Here is a 14,026-nt window from a genome sequence, read left to right as displayed (position 1 = left end):
TTTTATTTAAGATTCAAATCAGTAAAACCATGGAAATGAGATTAATGTGGAAGTCAACAACACGAGCCTTCAGACTGTACCCAGAATTTATAATCTAATTTCTGCCCACTCTTGCAAGAAAGTAAAGCATTTGCCTTCATGTCAAGGGGACTCCAAGCAGCGTTGCCTGCAGGCAGGGACTGCGCTGTGATGTCCATGTGGGGCTGGATATGTGCTCCCACTGCAGGGGGCTGTGCATGCTGTGCTGTTTGCCTTACCCTGCTGTCTTTACACTGTCCTGCTATTTTATGGAGCAGTGTTGGTGAAAAAACTTCATAAATGCTTGTTTGACAGATCAAATGCAGCAGTAATGCGCCTAAAATCCTCCTTAACCTGACAGCTTTAGAACATGAGTGTTCCCTTTTACTTACATAAATGGAGAATGTTTGCATAGTGGATGCACAAAGGACAAATGCCTGAGTAGTGCATCATCTTTCTCTCTTTGTTAGAAGTGACCGCACATGTCTCTCAAGATTAACTGAGCAGTTGGAAAGGAATTAGGGTTTGGGTTGGTTAGAGGCTGGTTTTGGAAATAGCTTCCAGAAATTTTTACAGCAACAGAATCTTAGGAAATCCTAGCAAAATGGCAGTAATCAAGTGAATAGAAGCATCGTGGCTTTACATAGAGCCAGGCTCCTTCTGGTCTAATTCTGAGTTAGGCTGGAAATGAGAAAGATGGATTTAAGCTGTGGATCCAGGGTGGAAATGTTTCTAGTTGCTTACCTGCCAGGCCCATTTTCACAGTCCTATTAGGTGTGGTGTCCCAGTTCAGTGAGGAGGAGTTGGACTCGGTAGCTTCTAAAAGATTGCTTCCTGCTCAAATGATTCCATGGTTCTTTATGCCTCCTGAGCAGCAGCAGGCAGCCAACCAAACGAAAGTGTGTTTTATTTGGCTTTTTCAGAAGGAGTGTTTTAATCATTTTCTATCATGATCCCTATGTGTTTCTATGTTCTTTTTCAATGGGGGTTTGAATTAGGAGGTCTGCTAACTTGGGCAGCGCTGTTGAAACACCACATAGAAGCAGCAGCATCTGCTCTTTCTAATAATGCTCTTTGTTCCAGGCAGTGCATCTTATTTTTGAAGAAACCAGCTGCTCGTTTTTGGAGCAGTTAACTATTGGCTGATCTTACAATTAGAAGTGACTTCAGCTATTACTCAAAACCTATCATGACTGTAGCAGTGATGCTGCTTTTTTTTTTTGTATGATTTTTGGGGTTGTTGCCAGTATGCTCATTTCACAGCAAAGCTGCTGTTGCTTAATTAGTAACAAAAAATGCCAATGCTTTCATCTGAGGGAGAAGATTCAACTTTCTAATACCACATCACTGATTAAAACCAACATCTTTCACATTTAGGCAGTTGGTGCAAGCCAGTGGTCAAAAGCAGAGCTACAGCTTGTGAGTGCAGGTTCTATCCCTGTGCTTAGGGCTGGTTTATTTAGGTCTAGTTACGTTGCTTTTCCATCCTTGCTCTTCAGCTTGCTATTGCTTTTGCAATGTAAATGTTGTTCAGGGAGCAGGAGTGTTCATTTGAATGAATGTGTGTTGCTGAAGCCTGGAGCTGGGCTGTGATCTGAGGGGTTTATCCAGCATTCTCAAGTTCCCTACAGCCTATCAATGTCGTGCCATTCATTTTTCAGATGTAAAAGCAAATCTAATGTATCTGCATTCATGAAACTTTTCTTCTACATTTGAATTTGCGCTCTGCAAAGTTACCCTGGGCTTGAAAGTTATTTAACCTTCTTACCACCAGTGACTGGATTCCCCCTTTATGTTTTTATCTCATTTAGTCTGTTTGCAGGGATGGCTGATTTTTATTACTGACAGTAATGGTGTCATGCCAGGTAGTGTTTGCAGTGATTTCCGAGGGATGAGAATGTGGAGGAGCCGACATATTGCTATAAACTTGAGCTATTGGCACTTCCTTGCAGCAAAAAGAAGCAGCCCCTGAAAATAAAGGCAAATGAGCTGTGCAAAGCGCAGTGATCGTCATAAAAAATGGAAATAATCTTAGATATGTGCATGGTACTTTCCAGCGCAAGTCAAGTCCTCATTTCCTATAAGGCAAGCATAAGGCTTAAAAATTAATAACCTAATTGATATGCAGAGTTCATTAGGATATAATTTTTAATGGTAACGTGTACTGTGTTTTGTGTTAAGCAGGTGCTGCGGGTCATAGCAAAGCAGTTGATTGATGTGTTGGTCAGAACAGCTCAGGGTCTGCCCCATTGTAACCATGGGAAGCTTTCTGGTGGCTTCCTGGAATCTGGAAGTTTCCTTTGCAGAAAGAATTTGCCTCCTCTGAAGAAGAGGAGCCCTTGCTGCATGTGGAACAGGATAGGAATTGAAAGGCAATATTGAATCGAAATTGAAGATGACTTTTTATTGTAAAGGATTGTGTATAACTTGATTATTTCTGAGAAGTCTGTGGAGGAGGAACAGATGGAAAGGCTATATATCCATATATATAGGGTTGCGTGTCCTTGAAGAGGAGAAGGTGAGGAAGGCTGGGAAATCCAAAGCCTCTGAACTGTTCCTTGCTTTCAGTGCTTTCAAGCCAGCTCAGGAAAAGATTTTTTTTTTCTAATCTGAGAAAAAGATGTGCAGCTTACGTGGGCTATTTCTTCTCAAGAGCTTGTATTTGTAGCCTCATTCATTCACGTAAAGAGGATTTTCCTCCAAAGAAGCACGTGTCACAGCTTAGCTCAGTGTTTAGCTTTTAGCTCATTTGTGGTAGTGGTTCTTAGACATTTACTGATTTAACCTTTGTGTCTTCTGGGGGCAGGTAATTGATTTTTGCTTTCTTGGGTTCAGAAATTGTGCTGGATAGCAGTATAGATGAACACTGGTAATTTAGGATAAATTTTGAACAGAGAGTAGAATCAGAAGCTTGACAGCTTAATTGTTTATTCTGCTGCATTTTTTGGTAAGACAAAAGGTGTTATTTACCCTCCTTCAAGAGTTGGATAATATTTACACTTTGCTGAGAGTGAATGGAAATGTTACTTAATCCAAAGGTCACTATAATGGCAGTAGAACCATTTATTTTCTTCCCTGCACCTTCTCATCCTTGATTACTGTCAGGGGCCGCGGGCAGTGGGAGCAGCTTGAGAGTAACAAAAGGCATTGTGGACCCCACTTTGCTTGTATTGATCCTATATTTGTGGCATTTTCAAGGCTCTTTCCTCAGAGAGGTTTAACTACTCTGAACTATGAAGTTACTGCAACTCCTGAGTCCTGAAATGGAAGAAATCAGTTGAAGTTGAGCTGTTTTTGTGTCTTGAGTACCTGGCATCACATATTTGGGTTGCACATTGCTTTGTGTGGTCCAGAGGGCTCTGCTCTGAGCACGGGTTACAGCTTTGCTTGTGATGTGCGAAGGAAGATTCCCTTGGAGGTGTGTCTGGTTTGGTGAGCGGGAAGGTTTTTGGCTCAAGGGAGCATTCACAATTACCCAACCAGCCTGTCAAAGTATATTGTATTATGTAATTTGGTGTACAGTTCAACCTTTTGAAAGCACTGTTGTTCTTTGAAAAAGTTCTGGAGATGATTTTTCGTTTTGCTTTGTTAAAAGATTGAAGTAGAGGGCTTTTAGCAGGGGTTCTTTGTATGCTTGTTTTGTATTTGATTTCTGAGGCAGGGTAAAACTTTCCAAGCTTTGTGAAGGGCATACTTGCATAAGAAAATACCTCTTTAGTGCTTACAATGCCACTGTGACTTGTAGCTACTGGTGAAATACAGTCTGCTTTTCCTGCACTTGGCTGCCTTGCTCCCGCAGGGTTGGAGCAGATCAGATTTGCTGCCTTGCTCATGAAATCATTTATTATGCTGATGCTAATGGTGTCTCTTCAACTTCCCCGAATAAATGCATATTCTTTCCAGGAGGTTGTATAAATGTGTATTTATGGATAAATAGGTAAGTAGTCTGGCCGGTGGCAGAACTGTTTCCTTGCCTACAGGAAGGTGCAGTTTAACTACAGACCATTTATTGTCTCATCCTACTGTCCACCCTGTCCGTGCTGCTGGACAAGGCTGAAGGATGGCAGCAGAGCTGGCTGTCACAATGGAGATGCTTTTTGCCCCTTGGCAAGGCTGGCACTTGGTACAAGTTGTGTCCGTCTGTCAGCTCCTAAGGCAAAAATGGTGACAGCTGTGAAGTACTTGCAGGCTGGGCTCTGCCCTCCCAAGCACTGGGCAGCTTGTTCTTGGGCTGTGCAAGCAGGGAGGACAGGAAAAGTGCATTTTCAGAGCAGTCTGTAGGTAAAAGACTGCTGAAATGACTGAATGGTTTGTGCCCACATGTTTTTTTTTGTATATTGTGAAGTCTAACGTGTTGGGTTGTTTTGATTTGTGGTTTTTTGGGTTTTTTTTTTTCCCCCTATATGGATGGAGAACACTGTAGAGGATGGTGTCTCAAGAGCAGAATTTGGATGATCATGGAGACTTCTTACTCCATCTTTATCATTTGTTTTTACTGTCACAAATAAGTTTGATGCATGCGTCGTCTTCAGTTTTGGACAGGTACATGGTCCCTACATTAATGATTTTCTTTACTGCTATTCTTGTTATTTTAGCAAAAGGAGGATAAAGGGAGAATGATGATCATTCTCTTTTCCTTCTCTGTGTTTCTCTATTACTCCTTCAGGTATGTTCCAAGGGGTTTAGAAGTTGTACTGCTGCGATGGTCTCTAAGCTGAATCAGTATTTTGTCTTCCTGCTGTGGCACATTATAAGAGCTTCTCATTCTTGTAAACGGAACTATCACTAACCAATGATAACTGTAATAAGGTTACTGTAAATGAGCTTTAGGATTGTTGGAGGTGGTGGTTAGTCAGTAGCCTGAAGTGAAAGAAACAGAGCTAATCCTGAGATGTGAGAAGCAGCTGCTGCAGTTGTGTATGTGGTGGCTCAGTGCACAGAGCACGTGAAATGGTGCTCCCATTGCAGCTTTACGTTGTGGTTTTTTTTCCCCTCGTGGAAGTGTTTTCAGTTGTTTGTAGATAGGAAAGTGCAATACTCTCCCTTGCCCACTTTTTTTCCATAATACAGTCTTGGTTTTCGCAGTGTTTGATAAGAGTTTGTTGATATCACCCTCCAATTCTGAAGAGTGTCTACATCAGATTAAACTGTGTAATGAGGAGATAATTTTGGCTTCTGAATGCTGTGTCAGTCATGACCAAGATTCTGAATTTATCTTGTTAAATTCTATTGTTGTAAAAATTCTATTGTTGTAACTTTCTATAAAATAGAGTCAAATGAAGTTTGTAGCAGGAGGAAGGCAGCATTTTATTTCATTGCAGAATGTTAAATATTTTGTAAACGTCCAGTTAGTCAAAAGCTTTAGTTCAAATCTGGGCATAAACAGGAAAACTGTCAGGTGATTTGGGGTTGGAAGAAACAGGAGCAGAAGGACTAGAATCAAATGGTGGTTACAGGGCGTCTTTATTTGGTGCTTAATTCTCTTTGATATTTAAGCTTTCTTTTCTTCCTTGTCAAAACATGGTAACATCAGCTTAGCACTTTTTCAGGTTTATAGTGTCTCTCTGCTCATCATCGTTCTCATTAGACAAAAGTGAGAAGTAAAACATGAGGAATGATGCGGATGCTGTTGGGGTTGATGCTGACATACTTTGCTGTTTCAGAAAGTACAAAAACATTGTCTCATTTAACTGTCCTGTAGGACTCCCATTTGCGAAGTGGTAGATAAGTCTTCTGTGAAGGCTTTGCATTTGATTTCAGGGCAGCCTTTCAGTTTGCAGGTGAAACAAGACCATCTGGGTTGTAACAGATCTGGTAATGGTGACTTTGTTGGCTGAGGTGACCTACAGAAATTCAAACTGCATCTTGCACAGAGCTTGATCTTTGAAAAGCATGTAATTTAGTTTTTAATATCAAATGTCTGTATGAATCCATTTTATCCACTTGTTATACATTTGATGGGTGGTGAAGTACAAGAAAGAAATGCATCTTAAACTAGATTATGGTGACCTATTTTCCACCTGAACAGTTCTCTGCTGCTGGCTTCATTTTGTACAGGGTTATCCCCTCTGATTCTGTTGGCTTTGGTGGCTGGAAATGAAGTCAGGCCTGTTTCATAACCTCATATTTCAAGGTTTGTCTCTGTTTGGTCTTCCATGCCATTATGCTGGAGATATCCATATAGTTATGGAGGAGCTTGGCACCCTGTATCTGTGTGCTGCAGCTGGCTTTGTATCATGCCTCTGCTCAGCTGGTGTGAGTGGACATAGCTTGGTGCAGGACCAAGTGCCAGCATTGGGTTTTAATCAATTATCTTGGCTGGGGGAGAAGGGAAGAACTGAAATTTTACTCATGATTGAATCTTAATCTTTAAATTAGTAAGAATGTGAGATTTTCCCAACCTATGATTTTAGAACTATAATCATTTTGAGAAGACAAAGACTAGGAACATCATGGTGTTGAATGTAGAATGAACTGCTTTATTAAATGATGTGTTGTACATCTGCACATATCAAAAAAGGAACTTAATTTCCTAATTTTGTTTTGGATCTTACCCCCCTTTCCTCACGTTCATCCATGTTCTATTTTCTTCCTTTTGTGTCTATAATTACATGCATTATTAGAATTGGCAAGATGAGCACCTCCAGATGCATCCTACAGGAATTCAGCCAATGCTGACTCTATTCCCACATTAGATGACATGCTAAATCAGTGAAGCTTGATTGTCAAAATCCATTCCCTTTCTACTGTGCTTCTAAGCCCATCTTGTCACATGTTTTGACACAGGGTGGCTGATGATAAGCTCAAAAATTGACCCAGACTTAACACATTAAAAGAAACCTCCTTGAACCATCCCAGTTAAAAGCAGTATTTTGTAATAGTGCTGTTCTAGTACTATGGAAAACTAGTCTTATTCTTCTGTTAAATGAAACAGCTTGATGGGTTTGTAATTGTCATCTTGAGCCTTCCACTGTTCTTTTTGTTTTGTTTTTTAACTTTCTTCAGATATTTGTTCTTTGAATGCAAAAATCAGTACTTCTAGTAAGCATAATGCATTTTGTGCTGTACTTTCTTGCAACCAGATAACAACAACTTTGCCTATTGCAGAACTTCATATCCATTTTATTCATTATTTTTCAGGTATCAGGCAACAGCTTTTCAACATTGCTCCTTCTACAGAATCTTTTCCTAACTGGAGAACTATCCTATCACCAACACGGCCTTCCACAGAAACAAAAACTTCCTCAGTAGCTGATATTTCTATGGGACAGACTTTGGAGAATGCAAACTTGCTTCAGATGATAAAAACAACACTGACTGGCACACGTACAAGAACTTTGGATCAAACAAACCTGTCTCCCACCCTTTATCAAGGCAGTGGAAATAGTGCATCCCAAGAACCTGCTGAAGTTTCTGCTGAGTCACCCCTGAGGTTGTCATCTCAAGATGCAGATGAAACAGCTGGGGAATCAGGTTTGCCTCAACTCGGTATGTTTGCCACATTACCCACTATACCATCAGTGACACATTTGAGTACAGCTGTGCCATTTCAGCTAACACCATTAGAAACACCTTCCATTTCAAAAGAAAGCACATCAGGACCTGACATGCTTGCTGCTGTTCCATCTCCATCATTTTCTTCATTGGCAATACAATCACCTCATACCATTAACTTTTCTAAATCAGCTGTACTGGCCTTCAAAGTACCTCTGTCTGCAGAGCCTGAAAGTTCCTTCAACACAGATTCGACCAGCTCTCAGGTTAGTGAAAGCAGAAATAGTCCCTTAAGTGTGGTCAATGATATAAATTCCAGTATGGTGAATCAAAGAGAGGGTCCTGAGTTGTTGATGGACACCATGTCTTTCAATCTCTCTGGATCAACAGTGCATTTCACAAATAGAGTGGGAAAAGAGTTTCCTTCAGGAAGGACCTCCTTTTTATATGAATACTCTTATACTCCTGTGCCAAAGATATTGCATCAGTTTTCCATGCCTGTAACTTCCAGAAGCATGTTACGGTTACTGAATGAAGGTATGCATATTGTATCTTCTACTGGAGTGAAACCCAACAGTCAGCCATTTAAGCCACTCTTGATTGGCAGAAATAATGATGGTACTCCTCCGTCATCACCAGTTTTTCAGAGTAAAGCAGAGGTTCCAGCATTATTCTTCCATCCTGTGGGTACTCCACATAAAATCCCTCAGATGAGTCATCATCAGTCTTCCACGGCACTTACTAATTGCACTACAGGCTCTACCACTGCACCTTTTGTGTCATCAGCTTCTGAGAGCCTGGCTGAGGTCTCCAGCTCAACAGAGAGCATGTCTTCCTTTTTGTTGCCAAAATCATTTATTCCAGATGCAAAGCACGCTCACAATGCAGCGCTGCCAGTACCAGCATTTAGAAGGGAAACAGATTTTCTCTTTAGAAATGCAACACGCTCCTCTTCAACAAGCACAATGTCTCCTTTGCTAACTGAGACAAATGAGACCTCTGCTAGGGTAGCACTCACAAACAGTCCAAGCACAGTGACAGCCAGCAAGGGTATTTTGCAAATCCCTTTGACTGTTTTCTCACAGCACTCCATGGTGTTCCTGAACCAGGCTTTGGCAGAAGACCTTGCTAGTGGAGCTCATGAAACAAATGGCATGCTGTTGCCTACTGCTTCTGCACATATTGTCCCATATTCTGATGGCTCTCCTGTGACAAGAACAACTCAAGATGGGATGACAAGATGGGTGACAGCAAAAATATCCACAGACTTTAATCCTAATTTTGTTCTGCCTTTTGGCTCTCAGGTTTCCAGAGTTTCTCCAGATATCCATGTCAGTAAACCCTTCGAAGAGTTAAAGCTATCAGGAACTGCTTTGGAAACAGGAATGGCTGCTCCTGGTCTTGCTGTGATTACAGGACTTTCAGATCCTGAGCTTGCTGTCACAAATACATTTGCTACTACTAGTATCTCTGGGACTGCACGTTTTCCACCTTTTGATGCAGAAAGAACTACAGATGAAGAGAGAAGTAATAAACCCACTGTTGTAACCCCACATGCAGACCATTCACCTCCAAGAACCTTAACTCAGTCTCATTTTACCTCTATTCTGACTTCATATTCAGGTGATACAGAGCAGCTTGTCTCTGTTGTGCCTCTAGCATGGACTACTCTGCCATCCTTTGTTTCCATGACAACAGTGAGAGACAACCACGGCTCAGGTTTCTCTGGGATTTCAAGTGCAGCCTCTGAAAGCAATTTAGCTCCAATCAACGCTCCCAAACTCTCCGTTCCACCTTCTGCACGGACCAATGCAGTGCCGTTGTCCTTAGCTGACACTAGCATTTCTCTGGTAAAAAATTCTGTAGAAACAGCAGTAAGAGAAGTTCCTCTGAGTACTTCTACATCAGCAACTGAGTATCATTCAATATATTCAGTAGTTTCAGATCTGCAAAAGAAAATGAGAACAAACGATCAGCCGCTTTTCTTTTCCCCTTCTGTGGAGTACACACATGCAATACCAAGTCAAAATGTTTCCCATTTACCTTTTGCTGGAGTGAATTTAGGCAGCTTTCCAGCATTTGTTATAGATGGGTTTGCACTGAAAACATCTCCTGTCCCGTATCCGTCCCTTGCTACTGTGGTTCCTGCCAGCCTGCAGGAAAAGAATGGAAACACAGCTGAAAATGGTACTAATTTCTTCACCACTGGGAACATTAATATCAGTGCACAGCGTGAAGCAACACTCCGTTTACATGTCCCTCATGTTAATGATGCAGGTGTTTTTCCCAGCTCTCTAGAATCACAAACAACTGGTGCTGGAAAGATGACTTCAATGGCAAAAGCCTTTAATGCAACACCAAAATTGGCTTTTCAGCTCCCTGACAACTTGTCTCTTTCAGCCAGCTATGAAACTGGTGCTGCACACAATGGACTGCCAAGCAAGCCTCCTGTTTCTCTAACTAAGCCTTTTAGCTCAGCTCTCTTACATAGTTCTGTTAAAGAAGAAGATGTTGGTTCTGGAAATTTGGAATTTATTGATAGCCAATTAGAGTCCTCTGGTTATTTGGTCGCGGCTGATAAAAATCCAGCTCCGTTAAGTGTGGAGGAGTGGGACACAAGTGGTACAAGGCAGAGTCTAGATCCCACTAGTGTATCTAATAAAACCACTAAGGGCATGCCTTTGCAGACCCCTTCCATCAGTGCTCTGCAGTCAGTCATCATAACTTCTGTCCATCCATTACCAACACAACTAACTTCTGCTTTTTTTTCAACAACCAACTTTACCCATTCTGTCATTACAGTGTTATCTGGAGTGTCTTCTGGTGCAATACCTACGGTAGGAACTTCAGAAGCAAAACCACTAACAAGAAAATCATCTCCAGCTTCACCAGTGCCAGCTTCTTCCTTCATGTCGCTAGGCACTGAAAACACACCTTTGCCATCTGTGATGGCTTTAAACACTCCGGTACTGACTCTAACAAAAAATAACACTGCCACAAAATTGACCTCAGTTCTAAGTTCAGTAGGTGCACATACAGATCTTCCTTTTGCAACAAGAAACACAGCTGCATCACCTGTGGATGTGACAGCTATGTTTATAACTTCTAAAAGTAGCACTGTCATGGCTTCCACATTTGCACCCACAGCACATGTACCAAGGCAGATAAAAACAACAGTCACAGACAGCCAGAAATTCCCAAGCTCAGAAATCACCAAAACATCAACCCCATATCCACTGACAATTACAGCGGCTTTGACATCTATTACAGCATCAGCGAAAGCAACTAGGCTTCCCCCTACTCGAGTGGAAAACACTTCTGCTCCTTCAGAAACAACAGCAGCAGCTTTTGCTAATATGACTGCAGCTCCTCCTCTGGATTGTCGGCTCTCCTGGAACCTTATGGTTAAAACGGGTATGTGGAACTATTGAATTTGCTGAATGGTGAGGGGCACCTGGGGTGAATCCAAAATGTACTCAACTGTGAAAGAACAGGGACTGGTGATTTGTTAAGGGACTAGGCTACTGCATTAGTGTACTGGGTACATAAATGTACAGTTGTTAGGAAGGAATGGCACTGACTATTTTTGTCACTCAGATTTTACAAAGAATGTTTTAAATGGAACAAGATTGGGTGTGCTGAAGTTCATCTGGTCAGTGCGAGGATCTAGCAGAACCACCTAAGTGGAGGCACAGCCACGTTGTCGTGATGGCATGGCTTCTCCTTGGCAAAGGGGTCTGTGTTACTGAAGTAGATAGTATAGTAACCTCAGTCTTTTGCCCTCTTTACCTATAAAAACTGGATGAAGTATTCATATGAATACCTAAATCTATCAATCATTAAAGATTCACTTGAATATAACGTCTAGTGTGTAAAGTTGCACATCTCAAAATGAGAGAATTTTGAGCTCTCTGCATGAACAGAACACCATCTTATAGCTCTGAGTGTTTTTTCACAGACTGCTGTTCCATAACTTTAACAGCCCTAAATTAAATAGGTCTGGAGAGAACTCTTGCCCAGGCTTCCTATGAACTCCTTATGATAGCACAGGGCAGCACCAGCAAATGTGCATATCAGGAAGATGCAAGGAAAGAAGAATCAAAAAAGGATTTATGAGCATATATAATCTTGGGTGATACTGAGGGACAGTGAAATAATTGGTTTTTGTAGCTGCTAAATATTTATACCACTAGCATAATGAATAGAATGATTATTGCTGAAGATAGAAGTAGCATGTATGCAATATGACTCAAAATGTGTCAATGTAGCGGTAGAACTCAGCAAATTATAAGAGAAAAAGAAAAAGCTACTGAAAATGTTAGTAAACGAAGTGTATAGTTGGTAAATTGCAAGCAGTTGTAGCAGTGGAATAACTCGTTTCTTTGTTTAGCTCTGGCTGTGAAGGAATGATGTGGTTGTCTTTTATGGGAGCCTTCTTGTGTAGCAGCAGCCCTGTCCTCTGGGGAGGCTGCAGCAGTCAATCCACAGGTGACCAAACATTATCGTACCTCTTTCAGAAAGGCAGCATTGCAAAGTGTTGTTGCTAAAGAAATCACAAGGGTTTGACTGTGCCTTGGAGTAGTGGGTTATTGTCACCAGAAGAGTGGTGACCGTGGGGATGCTGCTGAGCCCCAGCAGTTCTTAGTCCCGTTGGAGCTGCTGCAAGTTGTAGATGGCTTCTGCGATCTCCACCAGCCTATCCCAACACAAAAGAATTGAAAATAGAAGCAACAGAATGTTAATGCCTAACTAACATGTAGCTTTTGCCACATTGCAGTTCTGTTTCTGAACACAAGGAGGATGATGATCAGCAAAGCCTTCAAGGAGAGTGTGACAAAAGGACTTAACCAGGCACTGAGACAAGCTTTCAATCAAAATGTCAGCACTCAGGTAAGCACTCCTGAATTGTCTGTGTGAAGAGAAATAATAAACATTTGTAACTAAGTGGCTCTTGTGTTAGTGGCTGCAGTGTTACTATAAGCTGCAGGCTTGGGCATATTTATTCCCATTTAGATGCTTCTTATTACCGAGGAGCACCTGGTGATATTGTTTATCCTATCAGCACTTATGTCTTATTCCATCTCCTTTCCAGTATGTGATTGCAAACAAATTCACAGGTTTGTGTTGCCTGTTGGCTTTATGCATTTGGGCGACTTGGCTGTGTTAAAGACAAGTAGCAGATATCTTTGTGGAGGGGTAGGTAGTAAGAGGAAGTTGGGCCAGGTAGTGACAGGTATTCAGTGTTGGTTGATGGGACTCTGTTCACCCCCCCGGTTGCTTCCTCACCCATACCTAAAACATCAGTGTCTCCAGATTAGTTCTGACACGTGGGCAGTTATGTATACTTGGTTTTGGGTCTTGGAGTGAGATGATTTCTTAACTCTGGTATTGCCTTTTTTGATGCAAATTCAAATCAGACTGATTGAAAGTTCTGCCTGGCTGCAGCTTTATGTTGAAGTAGTGGCTCTGAATGCAGAATGCCTCTTAAAGAGGAGCACTGAGCCTTTCTTATGGAAAGCAGACATAGATGACACAGAATCACAGAATGACCCGGGTTGGAAGGGACCTCAAGGATCATGTAGTTCCAACCTCCCTGCCTGGCAGGGCCACCAAACATACACCTTTACTAGATCAGGTTGCCCAGGGCCCCCTCCAACCTGGTCTTGAACACCTCCAAGGACGGGGCATCCACATCCACAACCTCCCTGGGCAGCCTGTTCCAGGGCCTAACCACTCTCCTAGTAAAGAACTTCCCCCTAACATCCATCCTAAATCTTCCCTCTTTTAACTTAAAACCATTTCCCTGTGTCCTGCTATTGTCAGATACTGACACCTGCTCTGGGCTCTGAAAACATGAGGACCATTCAAACATCTTTGTCATTTTATTTGGAAAAATTGAAGAGAAATGCAACTTTCTTTTAGGTATATTCTGAAAAACTGCAACAGAAGTTTCTTCCTTTACGGCAGTGCTGCTGTTCTTAGCCTTGATCAATTGCAAAAGCAGAGCTAGTAAATGAGATGTCATTGCTGTCAGTCCATTCCCATTGAAAACTGAGTGTCTGACAAGTTCAGTTCCACAGGGATGAAAATCCTGAGCAGGGAGAGAGCATGTTTTGCTGGGAATAAGGGGGGGAGCCATGCTCATCACCTTCTAGCTAACCTGCATGAAATTCTGCAGCTGAGTGTTAGAGGTTGCTGGGGTACTGTTCTATAGAACACACGTTTCCACTCCTCTTTGGCAGTTTGTGTTGAGCCTGAAGCTGTTAAATGGGGTATGCTCATCAAGGAAGGTGAAAGAAGTAATTCTGCTCAAAATAGAGAGTGTATCCTTTTACCTATATGTGAATGAAGCCTCGACCTGTATTGGAGATATGTGAGTTGTCATGGCAATGCAGTACTCCTTCAAAGGAGATAATGTGTTGCATGGGCTGGAACTAAAGGTCCCCAAGCAGTTCTGTGATTCCCATGTCAGGTGTGGTACTAGTTTTGTACAGATGAGAGCCTTGCAGGTGAG

General features: G+C 41.9%; 1 protein-coding gene across 13 annotated transcripts in view; it reads left to right on the top strand.

Moving 5' to 3' along the window:
- KIAA1549L (KIAA1549 like) overlaps positions 1–14,026 on the top strand; it is a 99,731-nt gene that overhangs the window by 26,362 nt on the left and 59,343 nt on the right. For 4 of the 13 annotated variants that reach the window (XM_085549903.1, XM_085549901.1, XM_015863516.3 and 1 more), the window contains exons 2-4: positions 7,159–7,506; positions 10,783–10,926; positions 12,290–12,402. In XM_085549903.1, the coding sequence (XP_085406029.1) occupies positions 7,159–7,506; positions 10,783–10,926; positions 12,290–12,402 (605 nt within the window). Of the gene's footprint in view, positions 1–7,158; positions 10,927–12,289; positions 12,403–14,026 lie in introns of those variants that run through there. The other 9 variants (XM_015863513.3, XM_085549900.1, XR_001555377.3 and 6 more) reach the window with 6 other exon arrangements.

The sequence above is a fragment of the Coturnix japonica genome, chromosome 5, assembly GCF_054131305.1.
Source record: "Coturnix japonica strain WE chromosome 5, WE-NBRP24, whole genome shotgun sequence".
NCBI classification, from domain to species: domain Eukaryota; kingdom Metazoa; phylum Chordata; class Aves; order Galliformes; family Phasianidae; genus Coturnix; species Coturnix japonica.
This window is presented reverse-complemented; position numbering and strand designations above follow the sequence as displayed.